At 42.7% G+C, this 22,657-nt stretch overlaps 1 protein-coding gene across 7 annotated transcripts in view; it reads left to right on the top strand.

The window, feature by feature from the left end:
- ASTN1 (astrotactin 1) overlaps positions 1-22,657 on the top strand; it is a 348,098-nt gene that overhangs the window by 206,268 nt on the left and 119,173 nt on the right. For all 7 annotated transcript variants that reach the window (XM_075833082.1, XM_075833076.1, XM_075833081.1 and 4 more), the window contains one exon: positions 14,853-15,026. In XM_075833082.1, coding sequence (XP_075689197.1) covers positions 14,853-15,026 — 174 coding nt within the window. The remainder of the gene's footprint in view (positions 1-14,852; positions 15,027-22,657) is intronic.

Genomic DNA, 22,657 nt, shown 5'->3' with positions numbered 1-22,657 from the left:
GAGTGCATGGAAAAGCAGGGCAAAGCTGAAAGAATTTTGACCCTAAACATGACTTTCAAGTGGCTCAAAATTTGAGAACAAAATTTAAAATATACTTACCGTACCTCTTCAATTCAGCGCTATTATCATGTCATGTTACTAGGGTCCCTGCTGCTTCCAGTACGATAAAGGGCCATGTGACTGGAGCACAAATTAAATCTGGGGTCACAACTTCAGCCAGCGATTGGCTCAGCATTTTCAAGATATTTGTTTACTGTCAGTGAATAACTGAACAGGCCATACTTACTCATGAGGGCAGGTACACACACCACTTCCCAACAGGACGCAGACAAAACACAATGCTACATAGAGGGAGATCACACAGGTGCAATATACTGATGAACAGACACTCTCACACCTAATATTCATGAGGGGGGTGGCTGCTCAGTATTATCATTGCACACAAATGTAGCTTTTATAAGTGTACCAGTAACACGGGTGCATGTAGTGCACCATGCTGGCTTACAGCCTATTAGTCACGCGTATAATATTAGACAAGGCGGGCTGCCCAGCACCTTTCAATATACTGACACACCATTCTCCCCAGCACTAGACCTGGGTGCTTCCTGAAAAGATATTCATGATACACAATAAATATCAATGATAAATATGAGGTATTAGTTAATATTTTGGCTAAAAACCGTTTAAGATAATTTTTTAGGAAGTTGTATTTTAGTATGGGATATTTTAGCAATGTCTCCTTGCCTTTTTTTTTTATAAAAATGGAGGAAAGATTTGCGCAAAGTACCTATCCTCATTGGAAGTACTCTGTCTCCTATAATGCTTTGCCTTTGTCATTGACACTTAGAATAGAAGGGGCTGCGCTGTTTTCCAAAACACTTTTGGAGAGATAATTGTGTGCTGCTTTTTTGTGTGTGTACTTTTACCACTCCTATAAAAGCAGTAGATTTTTTTGCTCTATCTGGAGCCGTGCTTCTGCTGCCAAAGTGCTCTTCATTCTACTTAAAATGCATGCCCCAGAGGCATCATTATATGTGTAATTCTTCAGTCTTCAGTTCCATCAATACTAGTAAAAAAAAAAAATAGAAGAAAAAAAATAAAAAGCAAAAATAAAAAACGTATTACATTTCTTTTTGAGTGTTTGACGGCAGAAGGTTATGTCAATGTTGTTGAAAATCTTTATATCATACGATTATAAATAGGATACAAGATGGAAAATTTAGCGCTGAAGTAAAATCTATTTTCATAGTTTATGTATAGAACTTTAGACAAACATATGAGTCTTCATCTCATTCCTACAGTACCTTCCTTTTAGTAAAGTTGACCAGCAGAATCAAATTGCTATCTAAGCAAAGTTCTCTTATAGGGGCGGCAGTTCTATTAAGAAAACCATTTTTAAACTGAAGCTGTTCCAGCTATGTCCGGATCCAGAAAGTCATACATTGGCTGCTGCATGGCGGTAATGTAGTATTATATGCTGCCCATTCACACGAATAAACCAACACGTAATACATGTATGGGCCGATTCCCCCAGAGTGAAAGCTGCTCTCCATTTTGGCTCATAGAGGGGAGGGGACCACCCCCCTATGATAAGGAAAAGGGTTGTCTTCATGAAACAAGTCTTTAAAGAAAATCTCTAGTTATCAAATAATGTGACATTGATAACCACAGACAAGAATACTAGATGAAGGAGCTTGATAATGTAAGTGAATGCCAGACGTATTTTTATTTAAATTCGGGTCAACGATGCGTCATTTCTAAACACTGTTTTAGAATTCTTCCCAACCCTGGTTAGAATGTATTTGGAGCTTCGTTATGTGCTTCTGCCAACCAATTCCCATTTATGAAAAGGGGAATAATATAAGGGGATGAAGCCTGTTGTTACAATGTAGAAGTTGTTACAATTGTTGCTACAATGTAGAAACCATATTGTAAGAAATCCTTTATAATACACAGATAAGCAACACATACAGTGAAGGAAATAAGTATTTGATCCCTTGCTGATTTTGTAAGTTTGCCCACTGTCAAAGACATGAGCAGTCTAGAATTTTTAGGCTAGGTTAATTTTACCAGTGAGAGATAGATTATATTTTTAAAAAAAACAGAAAATCACATTGTCAAAATTATATATATTTATTTGCATTGTGCACAGAGAAATAAGTATTTGATCCCTTTGGCAAACAAGACTTAATATTTGGTGGCAAAACCCTTGTTGGCAAGCACAGCAGTCAGATGTTTTTTGTAGTTGATGATGAGGTTTGCACACATGTTAGATGGAATTTTGGCCCACTCCTCTTTGCAGATCATCTGTAAATCATTAAGGTTTCGAGGCTGTCGCTTGGCAACTCAGATCTTCAGCTCCCTCCATAAGTTTTCGATGGGATTAAGGTCTGGAGACTGGCTAGGCCACTCCATGACCTTAATGTGCTTCTTTTTGAGCCACTCCTTTGTTGCCTTGGCTGTATGTTTCGGGTCATTGTCGTGCTGGAAGACCCAGCCACGAGCCATTTTTAATGTCCTGGTGGAGGGAAGGAGATTGTTACTCAGGATTTGACGGTACATGGCTCCATCCATTCTCCCATTGATGAGGTGAAGTAGTCCTGTGCCCTTAGCAGAGAAACACCCCCAAAACATAATGTTTCCACCTCCATGCTTGACAGTGGGGTCGGTGTTCTTTGGGTCATAGGCAGCATTTCTCTTCCTCCAAACACGGCGAGTTGAGTAAATGCCAAAGAGCTCAATTTTAGTCTCATCTGTCCACAGCACCTTCTCCCAATCACTCTCAGAATCATCCAGATGTTCATTTGCAAACTTCAGACGGGCCTGTACATGTGCCTTCTTGAGCAGGGGGTCCTTGCGGGCAGTGCAGGATTTTAATCCATTACGGCGTAATGTGTTACCCATGGTTTTCTTGGTGACGGTGGTCCCAGCTGCCTTGAGATCATTAACAAGTTCCCCCCGTGTAGTATTCGGCTGAGCTCTCACCTTCCTCAGGATCAAGGATACCCCACGAGGTGAGATTTTGCATGGAGCCCCAGATCGATGTCGATTGACAGTCATTTTGTATGTCTTCCATTTTCTTACTATTGCACCAACAGTTGTCTCCTTCTCATCCAGCGTCTTACTTATGGTTTTGTAGCCCATTCCAGCCTTGTGCAGGTCTATGATCTTGTCCCTGACATCCTTAGAAAGCTCTTTGGTCTTGCCCATGTTGTAGAGGTTAGAGTCAGACTGATTAATTGAGTCTGTGGACAGGAGTCTTTTATACAGGTGACCATGTAAGAGCTGTCTTTAATGCAGGCACCAAGTTCATTTGGAGCGTGTAACTGGTCTGGAGGAGGCTGAACTCTTAATGGTTGGTAGGGGATCAAATACTTATTTCTCTGTGCACAATGCAAATAAATATATATAATTTTGACAATGTGATTTTCTTTTTTTTTTTTTTTTATATAATCTATCTCTCACTGGTCAAATTAACCTAGCCTAAAAATTCTAGACTGTTCATGTCTTTGACAGTGGGCAAACTTACAAAATCAGCAAGGGATCAAATACTTATTTCCTTCACTGTACGTGTAAACCATGTGGCTGATTTTTTTATTTTTGGCTTAACCTTTACTTTTTTGTGCAGTATTCCTACATAGTTAAAAAGTATGTTTGAAGTCCATCTCACCTACCTTCTTATCATGTACCCCTGTCCTAAAAGTAAACTGCATGCTAATACGATATATACATATAGATATAAACACATACATATGGATACATGTATGCTACCTGCCTTTGCTGAAACATTGGAATGAAGACAGTCAAGGGACCATTGTGTCACCAGTCATGTATTGGAGCAAGCAATCTGAGCCCAATACTGTCGACACGGATGGGTCAAAAGGAGGTGGGTGGTTGACTCCATAATTCTCCACTGTATTAATTCAAGGGCAAACTCATATACTGTATACAGCGCAACATATGAATATATAGACAAATTACTGCACAACAATTACAAACATTACATCTTCTTCAGTAATTTATTCCGTAAACTTTAGTGTTACTTTTCTGAGTCCAAAATTAAATAGCTTTATGTGGATAATGCATTACAACGTGTATGGAAGTATAGTCTCCCAATTATTGAAACTGCCATGTACAAGAGGTGAAAGCTGAGTCTTAGAAATACCAGATGTTAGTCCTGATGAGATGCAAATGATGTGATAATGAGTCCTAAGCGTACCCCTTTCATTGACATATACAGGTGTTAATGCCAGAAAATAGCATCACACTTGTAATTGTGCACATCAGTATATTTTAACAAGCTAATATCACAGGTATTTGTGCAGGCTACACATACATATATGTTTAGGGTAAGAATAGACTAAAAATAAATTATTACTCCCTAGTGTATAACTAGGTCACAAATGATGCTCTGTTGTTTTTAGACGATTCATTATTGATTGTATCATTAATAATACAGGCTTGTCATGAATAATAGCCCCAAAAAAAGTTATTTTGTCATGATATAGATGAATTTTCGAATGACATTTTTAAGGCCCAAAAAAAATAGGTGAATGTCATGTAAGGGCTCGTGCACATGACAGAGTTGTGTACACAGAGTGTTTTACCATATGGAGCTGTAGGCACTGAGTGTGTTACCATATGGAGCTGTAGGCACCGAGTGTTTCAACATATGGAGCTCTAGCGACTCAGTGTTTTACCATATGGATCTGTAGGCACTGAGTGTTTTACCATATGGAGCTGTAGGCACTGAGTGTTTTACCATATGGAGCTGTTGGCACTGAGTGTGTTACCATATGGAGCTGTAGGCATTGAGTATGTTACCATATGGAGCTGTAGGCACTGAGTGTGTAACCATATGGAGCTATAGGCACTGAGTGCGTTACCATATGGAGCTGTAGGCACTGAGTGTGTTACCATATGGTGTCATATTACTTGGCAGTGTTTCTAGGGAAGAACATATCTATAATACCTCATGTGATGGAACACGGTATAATTTTTCTTAGGATTCATATGGAATCCATCAGAAATCTCCTCCCTATGCCTCCGTATGAATTTGGAAGCATACAGAGGTACAGTATGACCCCATAGACCTCTATGAGTGACATATTACTGCTCCACACAGCTTGTATGGAACCTTAATACGGCGGTGGGCATAAAATCTTAGGGTAAGGCCACACAGAACGGCATTGACGCTGTATCATGCGTCCATTAATGAATACACTGCAAATTTTTATAGGTAAACATCTGTTTTACCAGGAACAACGTGCGGCCATCGACAAAAATTTGACAGCCGTGCCAAGCAGAGTCCTGGTGTGGCTGTCGGCCTCCTTATGGCAGTGTCAATTCCGCTTTGTGGGGCCTTACCCTAAGGAACATTTTGGGTAATGCAGGAAAGATTAAAATCAAAGTAAGGAATGTTTAGAGAGGAACTGGTAGAAAGGGGGACAAAACTGGAAGGATACACATAGGGCATATAAATTTGGAGATTGTGTTATAGTGCCAAGCACTGAAGAAAAAAAAAAAGATCTATATTTTCCCAGAAACAGCGCCACATTTGTAAGTAGGTTGTGTCTGGTATTGCAGCTCATTCTCATTCAAGGCAATAGTGTAACCTACATGACTACAGTCTCCTTGGTATTGGATGTTTTACTGTGTGCGGATCACTTTGTGTGATTAGCAAGTAGAATATAGCTTTGTCTACCACAATGAAGTAGCATTTCTGAGGACTGAGAGAAAGCTGTTAGTCCAGTAGTGGAAACAGTCGTGTCTTCTATGAGACATCACGTTGTACAATTTCCTCCTACCTTCTCCACCTACTTACTTTACATTGCTGGGTTCATGGACTGCAGGCTGCCAGCACTATTAGAAGGGGCTGTCATTTCATGTGAATATCTTATTAGTGAATAACAGTTTTGCCTCCTTGAAAATAACATCACCACAATATTACTCTATGTGGGAACACTTTAGAGTAATGCAATGTAATTTATGTTTCAGTAAAATGTACTGTATGTTGTCAGAAAATTTTTGCAAACACATTCAAAAATCGCTCCTGACAACATAATGCTGCTTTGTTAGTTTGTCTATGCTGGAAAAATGAGTCTGTTGCTAAGGGGCAACTGAGGGAATTTGTAATGCCTGTGTCTAGTTCTTGGTGCTGATTTTTTTTCTTTGTTTTTTTTAAAGGTATTTTCTACTTTGGCGGTGATTAACTGTTATTGGCGGGGAGCTACTTGAAATAATCTCTCTGGTGCAGAATAATGCATTGCATGGTGCTCATTAAAAACAGTGGGAATTTGTGTAGGTCACAGATGATCGAAGAGCTGCTTGACTTTCCACTATGGCTTATAAAGGAAGGAATTAAAGGGTCTTTCCCATCACAGAAATCACTAAAGTAGCGCTGCGGTCCCTTCAAAATTTTTTGCCTGCACACCGGTGCTCATGACCACCTACTGTGCTGGGAACTGCAGGCTGTGGTCCCTTCAAGCTCTAGATCATAGATCAATGGGGTTGGCACTGCCAGGACCCCCACAGATCAGAAAGCAATAGCTTATCCTAGAAGTATTATATCACTTTTTATGATGGGAATAAAACTTTAATCCAGAAATCCACCCCTAATAGCATCATATGCCGTAGGAAGGGATCACCCCTTTTAACCTAGTCTTGGACTTTCTTGGTGTTGTTCCTGTTTAATTGGTGGGGGGGTATAAATTCCCATAGGCTCTACCATATAGTATACTGCTTCGACGTGAAACAAATGTTTGTACATAAGCAATTCATCCTGTTTAGATGAATATACAGTTAGGTTCAGAATTATTTGGACAGTGACACAATCTTCATGATTTGGGCTCTGCTGCCACCACATTGGATTTGAAATGAAACAACTGAGATGCAATCGAAGTGTAGACTTCCAGGTTTAAAGAGGCTCTGTCACCACATTATAAGTGGCCTATCTTGTACATGAGTACATGATGTGATCGGCGCTGTAATGTAGATTACAGCAGTTTTTTTTATTCAGAAAAACAATCATTTTTGACTGAGTTATGACCTATATTAGCTTTATGCTAATGAGTTTCTCAATGGACAACTGGGCGTGTTTTACTTTTTGACCAAGTCGGCGTTGTACAGAGGAGTGTATGATGCTGACCAGTCAGTGACCAATCAGCGTCATACACTTCTCTCCATTCATTTACTCTGCAGATAGCGATATAGCTATATTGTTATGTGCAGCCACATAGACAAACACTAACATTACTGCAGTGTCCTGACAATGAATATACATTACCTCCAGCCAGGATGGGATGTGTATTCAGAATCCTGACCACTTCTCTGTGATTTACAGCAGAGCAGGCGTAGTCTCGCGAGATTATGCTGTAAACTGTCATTTACAGCGAGATCTCGCTGCGCTGTGCTGTAAATCACAGAGACGTGCAAAGAAGTGACAGAAATCTGAATACACATCACGTCCTGGGTGGAGGTAATGTATATTCACTGTCAGGACACTGCAGTAACGTTATAGTGTGTTTATGTGCACATAGCGATATAGATATATCGCTATGTGCTGTGTAAATGAATGGGGAGAAGTGTATGACACTGATTGGTCAGCGTCATACACTTCTCTCCACAACGCCCACTTGGTCAAAAAGTAAAACACGCCCAGTTGTCCATTGAGAAGCTCATTAGTATAAAGCTAATATAGGTCATAACTCCGTCAAAAATGATAGTTTTTCTAAATAAAAAACACTGCTGTAATCTACATTACAGCGCCGATCATATTATGTACAATATAGGCCACTTATAATGTGGTGACAGAGCCTCTTTAATTCGAGGGGTTGAACAAAAATATCCTGTGAAACGTTTAGGAATTGCAACCATTTTTCTACACAGCCGCCTCATTTCAGGGGCTCAAAAGTAAATTAACATTACCATAAATAAAATGGTTTTTTTAACACTTCTTAGAGAATCCTTTGCAGGCAATGACTGCATGAAGTCTAGAACCCATGGACATCACCAAACGCTGGGTTTCCTCCTTTATGATGCTTTGCCCGGCGTTTACTGCTTGTTTGTGGGTCTTTCTGCCTTAAGTTTTGTATTAAGCAAGTGAAATGCAGCTCGATCGGGTTGAGATCCGGTGATTGATTTGGCCATTGCAGAATATTCCACTTCTTTCCCTTAAAATCTTCTGGGTTTTACATCCGCAGTATGTTTTGGGTCACTGTCCATCTGTACTGTGAAGCGACGTCCAATCAACTTTGCTGCATTTGGTTGAATCTGAGCATAAAGTAAATCCCTGAACACTTCAGAATTAATCCGGCTGCTTCTGTCTTCAGTCTCATCATCAATAAACACTAGTGACCCAGTGCCTTTGGCAGCCATGCATGGCCCTGCCATCACACTGCCTCCACCATGTTTTACAGAGGATGTGGTGTGCTTTGGATCATTAGCCGTTCCAAGCCTTCTCCATACTTACTTCCTCCCATCATTCTGGTACAGGTTGATCTTAGTTTCATGCTGTTCCAGAACTGGGCGGCTTCTTTACATGTTGTTTGGCAATAATCCGGCCTTCTATTTTTGAGGCTGATTAATAGTTTGCACCTTGTGGTGAACCTCTGTATTTGCTCTCATGAAGACTTCTCTTTATGGTAGACTTAGATACTGCTACACCTACTTCCAGGAGAGTGTTCTTCACTTGGGTAGATGTTGTGAAGGGGTTTTTCTTCACCATGGAAAGGATTATGTGATCATCCACCACTGTTGTCTTCCGTGGACGTCCAGGCCTTTTGGAGTTCACGAGATCACCAGTGCGCTCTTTTTTTTTTTTTAAAGTATGTACCAAACTGTTGATTTGGCCACTCCTAATATTTGTGCTATCTCTCTGATGGATTTCTTCATTATTTTCAGCCTAACGATGGTCTGTTTCACTTGCATTGAGAGCTCCTTTGACCTCATGTTGTGGGTTCACAGCAACAGCTTCCAAATGCAAATGCCACACCTGGAATCAACTCCAGACCTTTTACCTGCTTAATTGATGATGGATTAATGAGGGAATAGCCCATGCAGCACATTAAATAGCTTTGGAGATAATTGTCCAATTACCTTTGGTCTCTTGATAAAGAGGCAGCTACATATTAAAGAGCTGTAATTCCTAAACCCTTCCTCAAATTAGGATTTGAATACCCTCAAATTAAAGCTGAGATTCTGCACTTTGAGCCCATATTGATTATATAACTGTATATTTAATATGTTTTGGTAAACAGCTAAAATGCCAAAACTTGTGTCACTGTCCAAATATTTCTGGACCTAACTGTATATACTGTATATATATAAACAAATACTACCCTGTCTCTCCGCATGCCCCAAGATCATTGGTGACCATATTTGAACAAATTTTATATAGAAAAGTTAGGACCTTAGGGTATGTTCACACAGAGTTTTCTGACAAGTAGAAAAAATCTGCCTTATAATTTTTGACGTGTGTTTTTTAGGCATTTTTTTTATTAAGCAAATGCAAAAACAGTGTCAAAAAATGCTCCAAGCCAACGGACCAGTTTTTTTTCTGCCCCATTGTTTTCAATAGAGGTTTAGATCCAGAAACCATCTTTCTACACAGTGCCTATATGGGAATGATGCTGTATGGAGCAAAATTCATAAAGGAGCTTTTGTTTCCTCTTTGTCATGATCGATGGTAGTTCTTAAGGGGGTCCTTGCCATTTGTCATCACTTAAAATGGGAAAACTCCCTAAAGTGTAGTTTGCTCATCTTGCAGATGCTATTACAGGTAAATACCAGTGTAGATGTAATGATATGGAGATGAGAAGTAATTATAGGGAAAATAGGTATCATTGGGAAAATGACTATGCTGATAAGGAAATGATCTGCTACAATGTATTGTCTTGTCTTGCATTATGTTGCAGCCGTACAGTATCCAGTATAATTCCAGAGTACAAAGGCTCAGCAAAATTTCATTTATTTTCTTGCCGGTATTCCAAATAAATAGTAATACTAGTTTCTGGCTAAAAACTCAAGTGTAAAATATGTTGTATGTTTTGTCTTATGTGTGATAATAGAAAGCCCTATTTTAGACTTTGTGTCCTCTGGAGACCTGATCAAGGGGTTCTGCTGCTGGCGAACCCAATAATAAGCCAATCACATCAAGGGACAACAGCACAACACCTTCTGAGGTGCGAAGAATATGGAGAGGCCTAAGCGCTTAAAAGGGGTTTTCCCATCAGGGACATTTATGGCATATCCACAGGATATGCCATAAATGTCAGACAGATGCGGTTCCCACCTCTCCTATGTGTACCTATCTCTAGAGCGGGGGCCCCTAAACCCTTTTCTACCTTTCTCGGTTCCCTGTTCACATGGTCGAATATTACGAAAACAGCGTAGCTGCTTCCGTAACTGCCATTCACTTCTATGGGAGTTACTGAAACAGCGTAGCTTAGCGGGGTATGTTTTCCTGTTTACATCGTCGGAAATTACAAAGTGGCCTGGTAGGCAGTGGGAACCGAGAACGGTAGGATTCTAGAGATAGTTTTAAAAAAGTTCCTGAGGTGGGACCCGCATCTATCTGACATTTATGGCGTATCCTGTGGATATGTCATAAATGTCCCTGATGGGAAAACCCCTCTAACTAGTTCATTCATTCTGAGGATTAACAGGGATCCCAGCAGACCCCACTAATCAGATTGTATGCAATTTTCTAAAACACTTTGCATATTATTTCCTCATGGCTTTCAAGAGCTCTGCTTGCAATGCGTGACTGGGCACCGATTACTACAATACAATTATCAGAGCTCTGTCATGGAACGAGTCATGCACTTGTATAATCATCCCAAAACTAGGACAGATTTTTATCCTCTGGAAGTAAACGATTATGGTAAATATTCACTAAAAGCAAGCAGAGATCTTTAATGCAATGAAAACCGATACGCAAAATATATTTGAAAGTAAATTACTTTTTAGTATATAATCAACTTTATTTCCATAAAGCCATTTTGGAGGACAAGTCAAGGATTTATATTTATGAGTATTCTTATTTTTTATTTTAGAGGGAGATGCTCTTTAAAGGGTAACTAAACGTTCGACAAACTTCTTAAATGTCATAGTGACATGTCAGAAGTTTGGATTGGTGGGGGTCCAAGCACTGAGAAACCCACCAATCGCTAAAACGAAGCGGCAGAGGTGCTTGTGTGAGTGCTCAGCCGCTGTGTTTCTGTTCGGCTTTTTCCAGAAAGCCGATGTATCAGAGTACGGGCTCATAGACTTTCTATTGAGTCCGTACTCCGATACATTGATTTCCGGAAAAAGCCGAACAGAAACTAAGCGGCTGAGCGCTCACACGAGCGCTACTTCCGCTTCGTTTTAGCGATTGGTGGGGGTTTCATTGCTCGGACCCCCGACAACCAATACTTCTGATATGTCACCATGACATGACAGAAGTTTGTTGAACATTTAGTTACACTTTAAACTTTTACTATAATACTCTACGTCAATCTAAATACTTGGAGATAAAACGGAGTTTGCATTTGATTTATAATAGGATGCATTTTGTTCAGTCTGAAATAGTCTTTATTTCCGTGCACCCATAGAAATGACTGTGTACAGCGTTCATTGCCAGGTAAACGACACCATTAGACCGCCCCCTCTGTGATATCAGACTGATAAAGCGTCAGTTTATTGTAGTCATTAGGAGGAGAAGAGAGGACAGATGCTGCTCACCTTCTATTTTGCATTTCGTGTCTTTTAGATACTTCACTTCTGTCAAGATCTAAATGACAAGACCGTGCAAAGGGAATTACTTTCCACAACAGCACAGTAACCTTGAGCAGATGCTCTATTGTCTCGCTGTAGCCATTTATCAGAGCGCTGAGCTCAGAACTCTTAATATTATCCCCTTTACCTGTTTCCTGCAAATCGAATACAAGTTTTATTCAATCATTCCATCAATTTACAAATGAGGTCTCGCTCCATTAACTTAGGACAGATACATAAAATATTAATCACGTAACATGTCAGAGCTTTTTATGCATTACAAATATGTGTCATCATTAATGGTCTACTTCTATCATCAAGCTCGGGCTTAGAGTTACAGATCACACCTCTGCATGCATAAATAGCAATTGCCTAATTATTATTGTAAGAATTATTAGAATTATCGGAATCACCCACTTTATAAGTTAAGGGGGTTTTACACTGAGCGATTATTGGGCAGACGAGCGTTCGTATAACCTGCGTAAACTGGGGAATGATCGGCAGATGAGCGAGCAAACACTCGATCATCTGCTGGTCGTATCGTTTTAAAAAAGTAAAAGATTATCGTTGTCGGCTGCACATCTCCCTGTGTAAATAGGGAGGCGCACTGCCGACATGATGATAATGTATGGTGACGAGCGATCGTAGTAACAACCGCTCGTCCCCATCCATAGCTCCATGTGACAGGAGCAAGGGAGCGCCGATCAATGATGTCTCGTTGATCGGCGCTCACTGCACCGACCGCTTATCGGCTGGTGTAAAAGGGCCTTTAGTGCATTCCCACAATAACATGCCAGGCTGTCATGAACTACCGCTGCAGTCGACATAGGGAGAATGCAGATGCCATTTATAGTATAGCAGCCTGTGTTTGCTCTAATGTCCACAGGGCATTGGCAAAATATTCTGCAGACGGTCAGGATAAGAAATATGAATATCCTTGTTACTGCCCTGCAGAATGTTAGAAGAAAATAATGTTTCTGGTTTGTAAATGGTACAAAACTAATGATAGTAACGTTATATGAGGATGTCTACAATCTATCTATCTATCTATCTATCTATCTATCTATCTATCTATCTATCTATCTATCTATCTATCTATCTATCTATCTATCTATCTATCTATCTATCTATTCTCATATATCTATCTATCTATCTATTCTCATATATCTATCTATCTATCTATCTATCTATCTATCTATCTATCTATCTATCTATCGATAAGGAAACTTCTAACTGGCTAACTGCCATCGGAGAAGTCTCCGTGCAAATTATTGTCCAACATCAGCAATTTACAAAAAATTATGTTGCCTAGAAAAGCAGCTCTGTCTCTAGTTAGCTTGGCAGTCTTATCTCGGCACAGTCTCTTAGGCTTAGTTGGGAGTCCAGCAGTCCGACGTTCCGAAAATACAGTTCAAGTATAACCTTAGCTGGCAAGATTATATCAAATTAATTTAAAGGTAAAAGTATAAATATATGGACATAGGCATATAATATTGGCAATTGATTTTTAGCAAAAGCTATAATGATTATTTTTCATTATCAACTCGCTCCTTTTATTTACTACATAAACACATCCTATTAACACAGATTCAATTCTGCTTTTAGAAATACACTGATGCCAGATGCACATTAAAATGCATTACCAAAATAAGAGCAATTATCGCAACTATTGGTTTAGTAAATGAGCCAAAAAACCTCACACAACCAAACTCCTATCCATGAAAATGGGTCCCGCTTGAGTTTGTCACACTTCTATGTTAACCCTTGGAGAGCTTTAGTTTCTATAAATGTCCGACTACAGTATCAGAGCTATCAGAAATGTAAGTACAGAACTCATCCGCCACCAACGCACTCACACCACCCTGCACAGCCTGTAAAGATCATCTGCGGTCCTATCCTGCAATGCTACCCTAGTTCTAAAGACATCTCTCTAAAAGCAACAGATGTTTAGTTAATAACCTGATCCATTAGGTCCGAGTACAGATTTACGTTTCTCATAATGTGAAAACCCGATCCTGCTCAACTCAAAGAATAAGCCATCTGTATACTAGAGAAGATGTCCTGTTTAAGTCTGAAGTTGTGTGATGGAAAGAGAAAGTGAACCAAATCTATCTATCTATCTATCTATCTATCTATCTATCTATCTATCTATCTATCTATCTATCTATCTATCTATCTAATATCTATCTCATGTCTGTCTGTCTGTCTATCATCTATCTCATATCTAACTATCATCTATCTCATATCTAACTATCATCTATCTCATATCTAACTATCCATCTATATATCTATTGATCGTACAAGCTATCTATCTATCTATCTATCTATCTATCTATCTATCTATCTATCTATCTATCTATCTATCTATCTATCTATCTATCATCTATCTATATATATATATTTATTTATTTTTTAAAATAATTTGCATAAACTTAAATCTTTGATAAATTCTCCTATGTCAAGTTGTTAAAAATCCTATAAAGATAAGTTTTACTTATACCTGATTATGCAAAATCTGGATGGCAATCAATCTGCCTGCCAATACAGCTCCCAGAGGGTCTATCTGTCAGCCCCAGATTCCTGAATGACTTAAGTCCCTAGTGGCAGAGACAGGGATTGCATTGCACTAACATTCAGCGGATCAGTCTTTTGGGGCTCTGGGTGACTTTCCTTAGGAACTGTAAAGACGCAACTTGACTTGACAGAAGATTACTAGCAAAGGACTTTACTGATATTTAAATGTATTTATATCCTTTATTAATTTTGTAATAATCTCAATTTCCCAAATGTGAGATTCTCCTAACAAAATTTGGTTTCGAGCTAACATCTTAGATTCCTGACACTACCCACACCTTCTTTCGTTAGTGTTACTTCTGAATATCTGATTAGGTATTCCTGTTAGGCTGCTACAATTACTACCTGCTGGGCTGACAATCTCTTGGAACACAATTGAATTTACCTGCATGTATTCTTGTGCCGTTGCCATATATTATGTTGTCATTTGAAATGTCCTTGAGTAAATGTAAACTCATATGTTACCTGTTACACAATTTGTAAAATGCTGATTATTTTTTCTGTTTGTCCTTTTCTTCCAGTTTTTGCTTTGAATTCTGCGTCCTCAGGAGGTGACAATGCCAAGATGTCTCTGATGAGCAAGTATAAAGAAAGCATGATCTCTAATAATCCGGGGGACTCCAACAACCAGCCCACCACCCTGCTGTCCCACGGTGCTTCTAGCCAGCATAAACGAATCAACAGCAAGTCGCGAGGTGCCCGCGTGTGAAAGAGTCTGCGTGGGTGTATTTCTCGGATTGCGTAAATGCCTGTTTTTGCTAATTAATTTCACTACATATGTTGAGTTAAGTGCAGGAGAAAATCTGTGTGTGTGCAAGTCATATCTGTTATAGTGTTTACAAAATCTGTGTGTATTTCCATACAATACGTATACTCTAGTGCTTTGTATGTGTTCATGTGTTCGCAATATACGTGTTACCTTACCAGTTATACGCCATCAGAGGATACTTTTATAAATGGCCACCCACCTGTTCACGTGCACAAGGTTGCACTAATAAACAATGTTTATTTCATCCTATTTTGTGTGCCTGTGTTAGTACTATCATGATATAACTGTATGAGGCCAAGTATAAATACGCAGTTCATTTCTCCCTGGAGAATCGAAATTCTGCCCTTTGAAAAGCAAACTAAGCTGACAGTAGGGATCATTGATCCCTATGGTAATGCATTGGCTCATCATTTACACTTGAAGGTGAGGATCACACACAACATTTTGGTGCAGTTTTTGAGCCAAACACAGGGATGGACTCAAAAGAAAGGAGATGCATCAGTCTTTTATTTATACCTCTGGTTCCTTTTGGATCCACCCCTGGCTTTGGCTCAAAAAACTGAGCCAAAAATTGCAGCAAAAAACTGCATATCTTGGCCTATCAGACACTTTGTGGGCTACATATAGATAAATAGGGTTGAATCATCATTATCTGTTGGCAAAGGGCTATGGGGGAAATGTATTAAATGTTATTTTCCAGTTTTCTGGCGCAGAACAGAAATCGCAACATTTGATGTACTTACACCGCTTACGCAACTTTAGAAAAAAGTGGGCATAGCTTAGCGGAAGGGGGTTGGCCACCCGCGGTCCGACACATTTACTATCGTTTACTCCAGAAACTGTCATAGAGGAAGTCAATGCCATCTTATAGCTGGCGGAGATTTCCTTTTCTGGTGCATGGATAGAAAAAGATGCAAAAAATATATTAAGATGTGTGCGTCTCTTAATAAAGTAGCCACATCTTACTCCTGCGGGCTTCATACTAAGGGTATGTTCACACGTCTTAACAAATTACTTCTGAAATTACGGAGCTGTTTTCAGGCGAAAACAGCTCCTGAATTTCAGACGTTTTTGCAAGTACTCGTGTTTTTCGCAGCATACATTACGGACGTAATTGGACCTGTTTTTCAAAGGAGTCAATGAAAAACGGCTCCAAAAATGTCCAAAGAAGTGACATGCACTTCTTTGACGAGAGCGTCTTTTTACGCGCCGTCTTTTGACAACGACGCGTAAAATTACACCTCATCTGAACAGAACATCGTAAAACCCATTGCAAGCAATGGGCAGATGTTTGCAGGCGTAATGGAGCCGTGTTCTCAGGCGTAATTCGAGGCGTAAAACGCCAGAATTACGTCTGAAAATAGGCCGTGTGAACATACCCTTAGACTGGCAGATAAAACGCCAGTCTTCGTAAATCTGCCCCTGCATGTATTGTCAGGGTTTAATTACATGTGGCAATAGAGAAGCGACACAGAAATGACAACACCACACCAGAAAATCTGTAGTTAATGCACGTAGTTTTGTAATGATTGTATAGTGTATGATATGCCATATAATGATACTGCATTGAAATCCATAACCGAGTTTGGTTTGTAGATTTTCCCATTGTAGTAAATGGGGAAAAAGAACAAAAATACCAGGGATGACGTCATGCAGCTTCTTTTTTATTTTATATGGAGCATGCCATTATAAAGAAGAAGAAATAACATTGTATTCTAGTGCTGAATATAAATGTATCCTTATATTACTCAATGATCCCATTTCTCCAAGTTGTCAAGTGTTGCATGGAATAATATGAATTCCCATTCGTGCAGCATGCTCAAGGTGTGACATTTTGATTGAATTGTGTGTTTTTTCTGTGCTACTTACTACTGTATGTTACTTAGGACCCATGTACACAGGCGTATTGCGGCTCCATACAACCTCCATAGAATCCAACACGGGTCATACTGTATCTCTTTATGCCTCCGATTTTTTTATACAGTGGCGTATTGATGTTTTTTCTGTCATACTGTTAGGGATCTGCCAGGTACTTCATCTAGCTATACTCCTGGGATTAATCAATCCACACCTGAGGCCAGACCTGCTCGACTGACACCATCTCCCACCAACCAGGGTGGCAGGCTCAGGAGTGGGAGAGCCTATCGCGGCCTGGTCTCTCGGAGTTAGCTCCGCCCCCTGCCCTTTATTACCTGCCCTGTGCTCTCCCTCAGTGCTTGTAATTCTTTTGGATTCCTGGCCTCTGCTGCTTGCTCCAGCCTGCTTCTGCCGTGCTTCTGCCTTGCTGCAGTTCTGCTTGACCTGCTTGCTTGCCCTGGCTTGCTTCTGTCTCTGTGCCTGCTCGGGTGTACTCACTTCGTCCTGGTCCTGACTGTTCGTTCGCCGCCCCGTTTCCTCGTGGCGTTCCGTGGCTACTGCCCCTTCCCTTGCGTGTTCCCTGTTTGTCTTCCTGTGCACTTAGCCAGCGTAGGGACCACCGCCCAGTTGTACCTCGTCGCCTAGGGCGGGTCGTTGCAAGTAGGCAGGGACAGGGCGGTGGGTAGATTAGGGCTCACTTTCCCTTCACCTCCTTCCTGCCATTACATAATTACAAGCCCTTACCTAGTCTACCATTTCTCCTACGCTGACGCTATCATGGACCCCCTTGAGACCCTGACCCAGCAGATGCAGGGCCTCTCCCTACAGGTCCAGGCCCTGGCCCAAAGGGTCAATCAGGGTGACGCTGCTTTAGTAGTACCCCTCACCTCACCTCTAGAACCCGACCTCAAGTTACCTGACCGGTTTTCAGGGGACCGTAAGATGTTTCTCTCCTTCCGGGAGAGTTGCAGACTGTATTTCCGCCTAAAGCCCCACTCCTCAGGTTCCGAGAACCAGCGGGTGGGTATCATCATATCCCGACTCCAGGAAGGGCCCCAAGAGTGGGCCTTCTCCTTGGCTCCTGACGCCCCTGAACTTTCCTCTGTTGATCGTTTTTTCTCTGCCCTCGGACTCATTTACGACGAGACTGACAGGACTGCTTTAGCCGAGAGTCAGCTGGTGACCTTACGTCAGGGTAGGAGACCGGTTGAGGAATACTGTTCTGATTTTAGGAAGTGGTGCGTAGCTTCTCAGTGGAACGATCCGGCCCTAAGGTGCCAGTTTAGGTTAGGATTATCTGACGCCCTGAAGGATCTGCTGGTTAGCTACCCCTCGCCTGACTCCCTTGACCAGGTTATGGCCCTAGCAGTACGACTTGACCGACGTCTCAGGGAACGTCAGCTAGAACGCTTCAGTGTGCTCCCCTCTGACTTTTCTGTGATTCCCCCCGAGGTCCCGTCTCCTCGCCCCTCCACGGAGGACTCGGAGGTACCTATGCAACTCGGGGCCTCCATGTCCCCTCGACAACGTAGAGAGTTTCGCAGAATGAATGGTCTCTGCTTCTACTGTGGGGACGACAAGCATCTACTGAACACCTGCCCCAGGCGCAAGAATAAGAAGCCGGAAAACTTCCGCGCCTAAGTGATCATCGGGGAGGTCACTTGGGCGCACAGGTATTTCCCGTTAATGTGAAACACAATAAAATTTTGCTTCCCTTTCAGGTCTCGTTTGCTGGCCGGTCTGCCACGGGCAGTGCTTTCGTGGATTCTGGCTCATCTGCTAATATCATGTCTGTGGATTTTGCTATGTCTCTAAAGATGCCTTGTATTGATTTACCTTATCCCATCCCTGTAGTAGGAATCGACTCAACCCCCCTTGCTAATGGTTATTTTACTCAGCATACTCCTGTTTTTGAACTCCTGGTTGGCTCCATGCATTTGGAGCAGTGCTCTGTACTGGTGATGCAGGGATTATCGTCTGATCTGGTATTAGGTCTTCCCTGGTTGCAGTTGCATAATCCCACATTTGATTGGAATACTGGGGATCTCACCAAATGGGGTAATGAATGTCTTATGTCATGTCTTTCTGTTAACACTATTTCTCCCCGGGAGGAGGTAAACACGCTTCCTGAGTTTGTTCAGGACTTCGCCGATGTGTTTTCTAAGGAGGCCTCCGAGGTGTTGCCCCCCCATAGAGATTACGATTGCGCTATCGATTTGGTGCCTGGTGCCAAGCTTCCTAAGGGTAGGATATTTAATCTTTCATGTCCTGAACGTGAAGCGATGAGGGTGTATATCCAAGAATGCCTGGCCAAGGGTTTCATTCGCCCCTCGACTTCTCCTGTAGGTGCTGGCTTCTTCTTCGTGGGGAAGAAGGATGGTGGTCTTAGGCCGTGCATTGATTATCGTAACCTGAATAAGGTCACCGTAAGGAACCAGTACCCACTTCCTTTGATTCCGGATCTTTTTAATCAGGTTCAGGGAGCCCAATGGTTTTCTAAGTTCGATCTACGGGGGGCATATAACCTTATCCGCATCAAAGAGGGGGATGAGTGGAAAACTGCGTTCAACACACCCGAGGGTCATTTCGAATACCTGGTCATGCCCTTTGGGTTGTGTAATGCCCCTGCTGTCTTCCAGAATTTTATTAATGAAATCCTGAGAGAGTACCTGGGTAATTTTCTTGTTGTGTACCTTGATGACATACTGGTGTTTTCCAAGGACTGGTCCTCCCACGTGGAGCATGTCAGGAAGGTGCTCCAGGTCCTTCGGGAGAATAATCTGTTTGCTAAGACTGAAAAATGTGTCTTTGGGGTACAGGAGATACCATTTTTAGGGCAAATCCTCACTCCTCATGAATTCCGCATGGACCCTGCCAAGGTTCAAGCTGTGGCGGAATGGGTCCAACCTGCCTCCCTTAAGGCGTTACAGTGTTTTTTAGGGTTCGCCAACTATTACAGGAGATTTATTGCCAACTTCTCGGTCGTCGCTAAGCCTCTTACGGACCTTACCCGCAAGGGTGCCGATGTCCTCCATTGGCCCCCTGAGGCCGTCCAGGCCTTTGAGACTCTCAAGAAGTGCTTTATCTCGGCCCCCGTGCTGATTCAGCCCAACCAAGAGGAGCCATTTATTGTGGAGGTTGACGCTTCCGAGGTGGGAGTAGGGGCCGTCTTGTCCCAGGGTACCAGCTCCCTCACCCATCTCCGCCCCTGTGCTTACTTCTCTAGGAAGTTTTCGCCCACGGAGAGTAACTATGATATTGGTAACCGCGAACTTCTAGCCATTAAATGGGCTTTTGAGGAGTGGCGGCACTTCCTGGAGGGGGCCAGACACCAGGTAACGGTCCTTACGGATCACAAGAATCTGGTTTTCCTAGAATCGGCCCGGAGGCTTAATCCTAGACAAGCTCGGTGGGCACTATTCTTTACCAGATTTAATTTCTTGGTTACCTATAGGGCTGGGTCCAAGAATATTAAGGCTGACGCTCTGTCACGTAGTTTCATGGCCAATCCTCCTTCCGAGAAGGATCCCGCTTGTATTTTACCCCCTGGTATAATCGTCTCTGCCACGGATTCTGATTTAGCTTCTGATATCGCGGCTGATCAGGGTGCAGCTCCCGGGAACGCCCCTGGGGACAAACTGTTTGTTCCCCTGCAATACCGGCTGAGGGTACTCAGGGAAAACCATGACTCCGCTCTATCTGGTCATCCTGGCATCTTGGGCACCAAACACCTCATTACCAGAAACTATTGGTGGCCTGGGTTGCCTAAAGATGTTAGGGCTTACGTCGCCGCTTGTGAGGTTTGCGCTAGGTCCAAAACCACTAGGTCCCGACCTGCGGGCCTACTACATTCCTTGCCCATTCCCCAGAGACCTTGGACCCATATCTCCATGGATTTTATCACCGATTTGCCTCCATCTCAGGGCAAGTCGGTGGTGTGGGTGGTAGTCGACCGCTTCAGCAAGATGTGCCACTTTGTGCCCCTTAAGAAGCTACCTAACGCCAAGACGTTAGCTTCTTTGTTTGTCAAACACATCCTGCGTCTCCATGGGGCCCCAGTCAATATCGTTTCTGACAGAGGGGTACAATTTGTTTCCTTATTTTGGAGAGCTTTTTGCAAAAAGTTGGAGATTGATCTGTCCTTCTCCTCTGCCTTCCATCCCGAAACTAATGGCCAAACGGAAAGGACCAACCAATCCCTGGAACAATATTTAAGGTGTTTCATCTCTGACTGTCAATTCGATTGGGTCTCATTCCTTCCCCTTGCTGAATTTTCCCTGAATAACCGGGTCAGTAACTCGTCAGGTGTCTCCCCGTTTTTCTGTAATTTCGGGTTTAACCCAAGGTTCTCCTCCGTCTCCCCTGGTTGTTCCAATAATCCTGAGGTAGAGGAGGTTCATCGGGAACTGTGCACTGTCTGGGCCCAGGTTCAGAAGAACCTAGAGGCGTCCCAGAGCGCACAAAAGATTCAGGCGGATAGTAGACGTTCTGCTAACCCCCGGTTTGTCGTCGGGGATTTGGTCTGGTTGTCGTCCAGGAACTTGCGCCTTAAGGTCCCGTCCAGGAAGTTTGCTCCCCGATTTATTGGACCTTATAAGATCATTGAAGTCCTCAACCCTGTATCCTTCCGTCTGGAGCTCCCCCCATCCTTTCGCATACATGACGTCTTCCATGCCTCCCTCCTTAAACGCTGCTCCCCGTCCTGGTCCCCCTCGAGGATACCTCCTGTTCCCGTTCTCACCCCTGAGGGGGTGGAATTCGAGGTGGCCAAGATTATGGACAGTAGGATGGTCCAGGGCTCCCTCCAGTACCTGGTCCATTGGAGAGGATACGGGCCGGAGGAGAGGACTTGGGTACCTGCCCGTGATGTTCATGCTGGGGTATTGATCAGGAGGTTCCACCTCCTCTTCCCCACTAAACCGGGTCCCCTTAGTAAGGGTCCGGTGGCCCCTCATAAAAGGGGGAGTACTGTTAGGGATCTGCCAGGTACTTCATCTAGCTATACTCCTGGGATTAATCAATCCACACCTGAGGCCAGACCTGCTCGACTGACACCATCTCCCACCAACCAGGGTGGCAGGCTCAGGAGTGGGAGAGCCTATCGCGGCCTGGTCTCTCGGAGTTAGCTCCGCCCCCTGCCCTTTATTACCTGCCCTGTGCTCTCCCTCAGTGCTTGTAATTCTTTTGGATTCCTGGCCTCTGCTGCTTGCTCCAGCCTGCTTCTGCCGTGCTTCTGCCTTGCTGCAGTTCTGCTTGACCTGCTTGCTTGCCCTGGCTTGCTTCTGTCTCTGTGCCTGCTCGGGTGTACTCACTTCGTCCTGGTCCTGACTGTTCGTTCGCCGCCCCGTTTCCTCGTGGCGTTCCGTGGCTACTGCCCCTTCCCTTGCGTGTTCCCTGTTTGTCTTCCTGTGCACTTAGCCAGCGTAGGGACCGCCGCCCAGTTGTACCTCGTCGCCTAGGGCGGGTCGTTGCAAGTAGGCAGGGACAGGGCGGTGGGTAGATTAGGGCTCACTTTCCCTTCACCTCCTTCCTGCCATTACACATACAGAGCCACATGGACAGGTTCTGTGGACACGGCTCTACCATGTGCATGAGGCCTGAGAAAACATAACTTTATAAGATACAGAAAAAAAAATTCCTTGTGTATCAGCAGTGTCTCAGAGAATATCAGATCAGAGTTTTACATTATACTCTAAGACA

This window comes from Rhinoderma darwinii, chromosome 7, assembly GCF_050947455.1.
Source record: "Rhinoderma darwinii isolate aRhiDar2 chromosome 7, aRhiDar2.hap1, whole genome shotgun sequence".
Classification (NCBI taxonomy): domain Eukaryota; kingdom Metazoa; phylum Chordata; class Amphibia; order Anura; family Rhinodermatidae; genus Rhinoderma; species Rhinoderma darwinii.
This window is presented reverse-complemented; position numbering and strand designations above follow the sequence as displayed.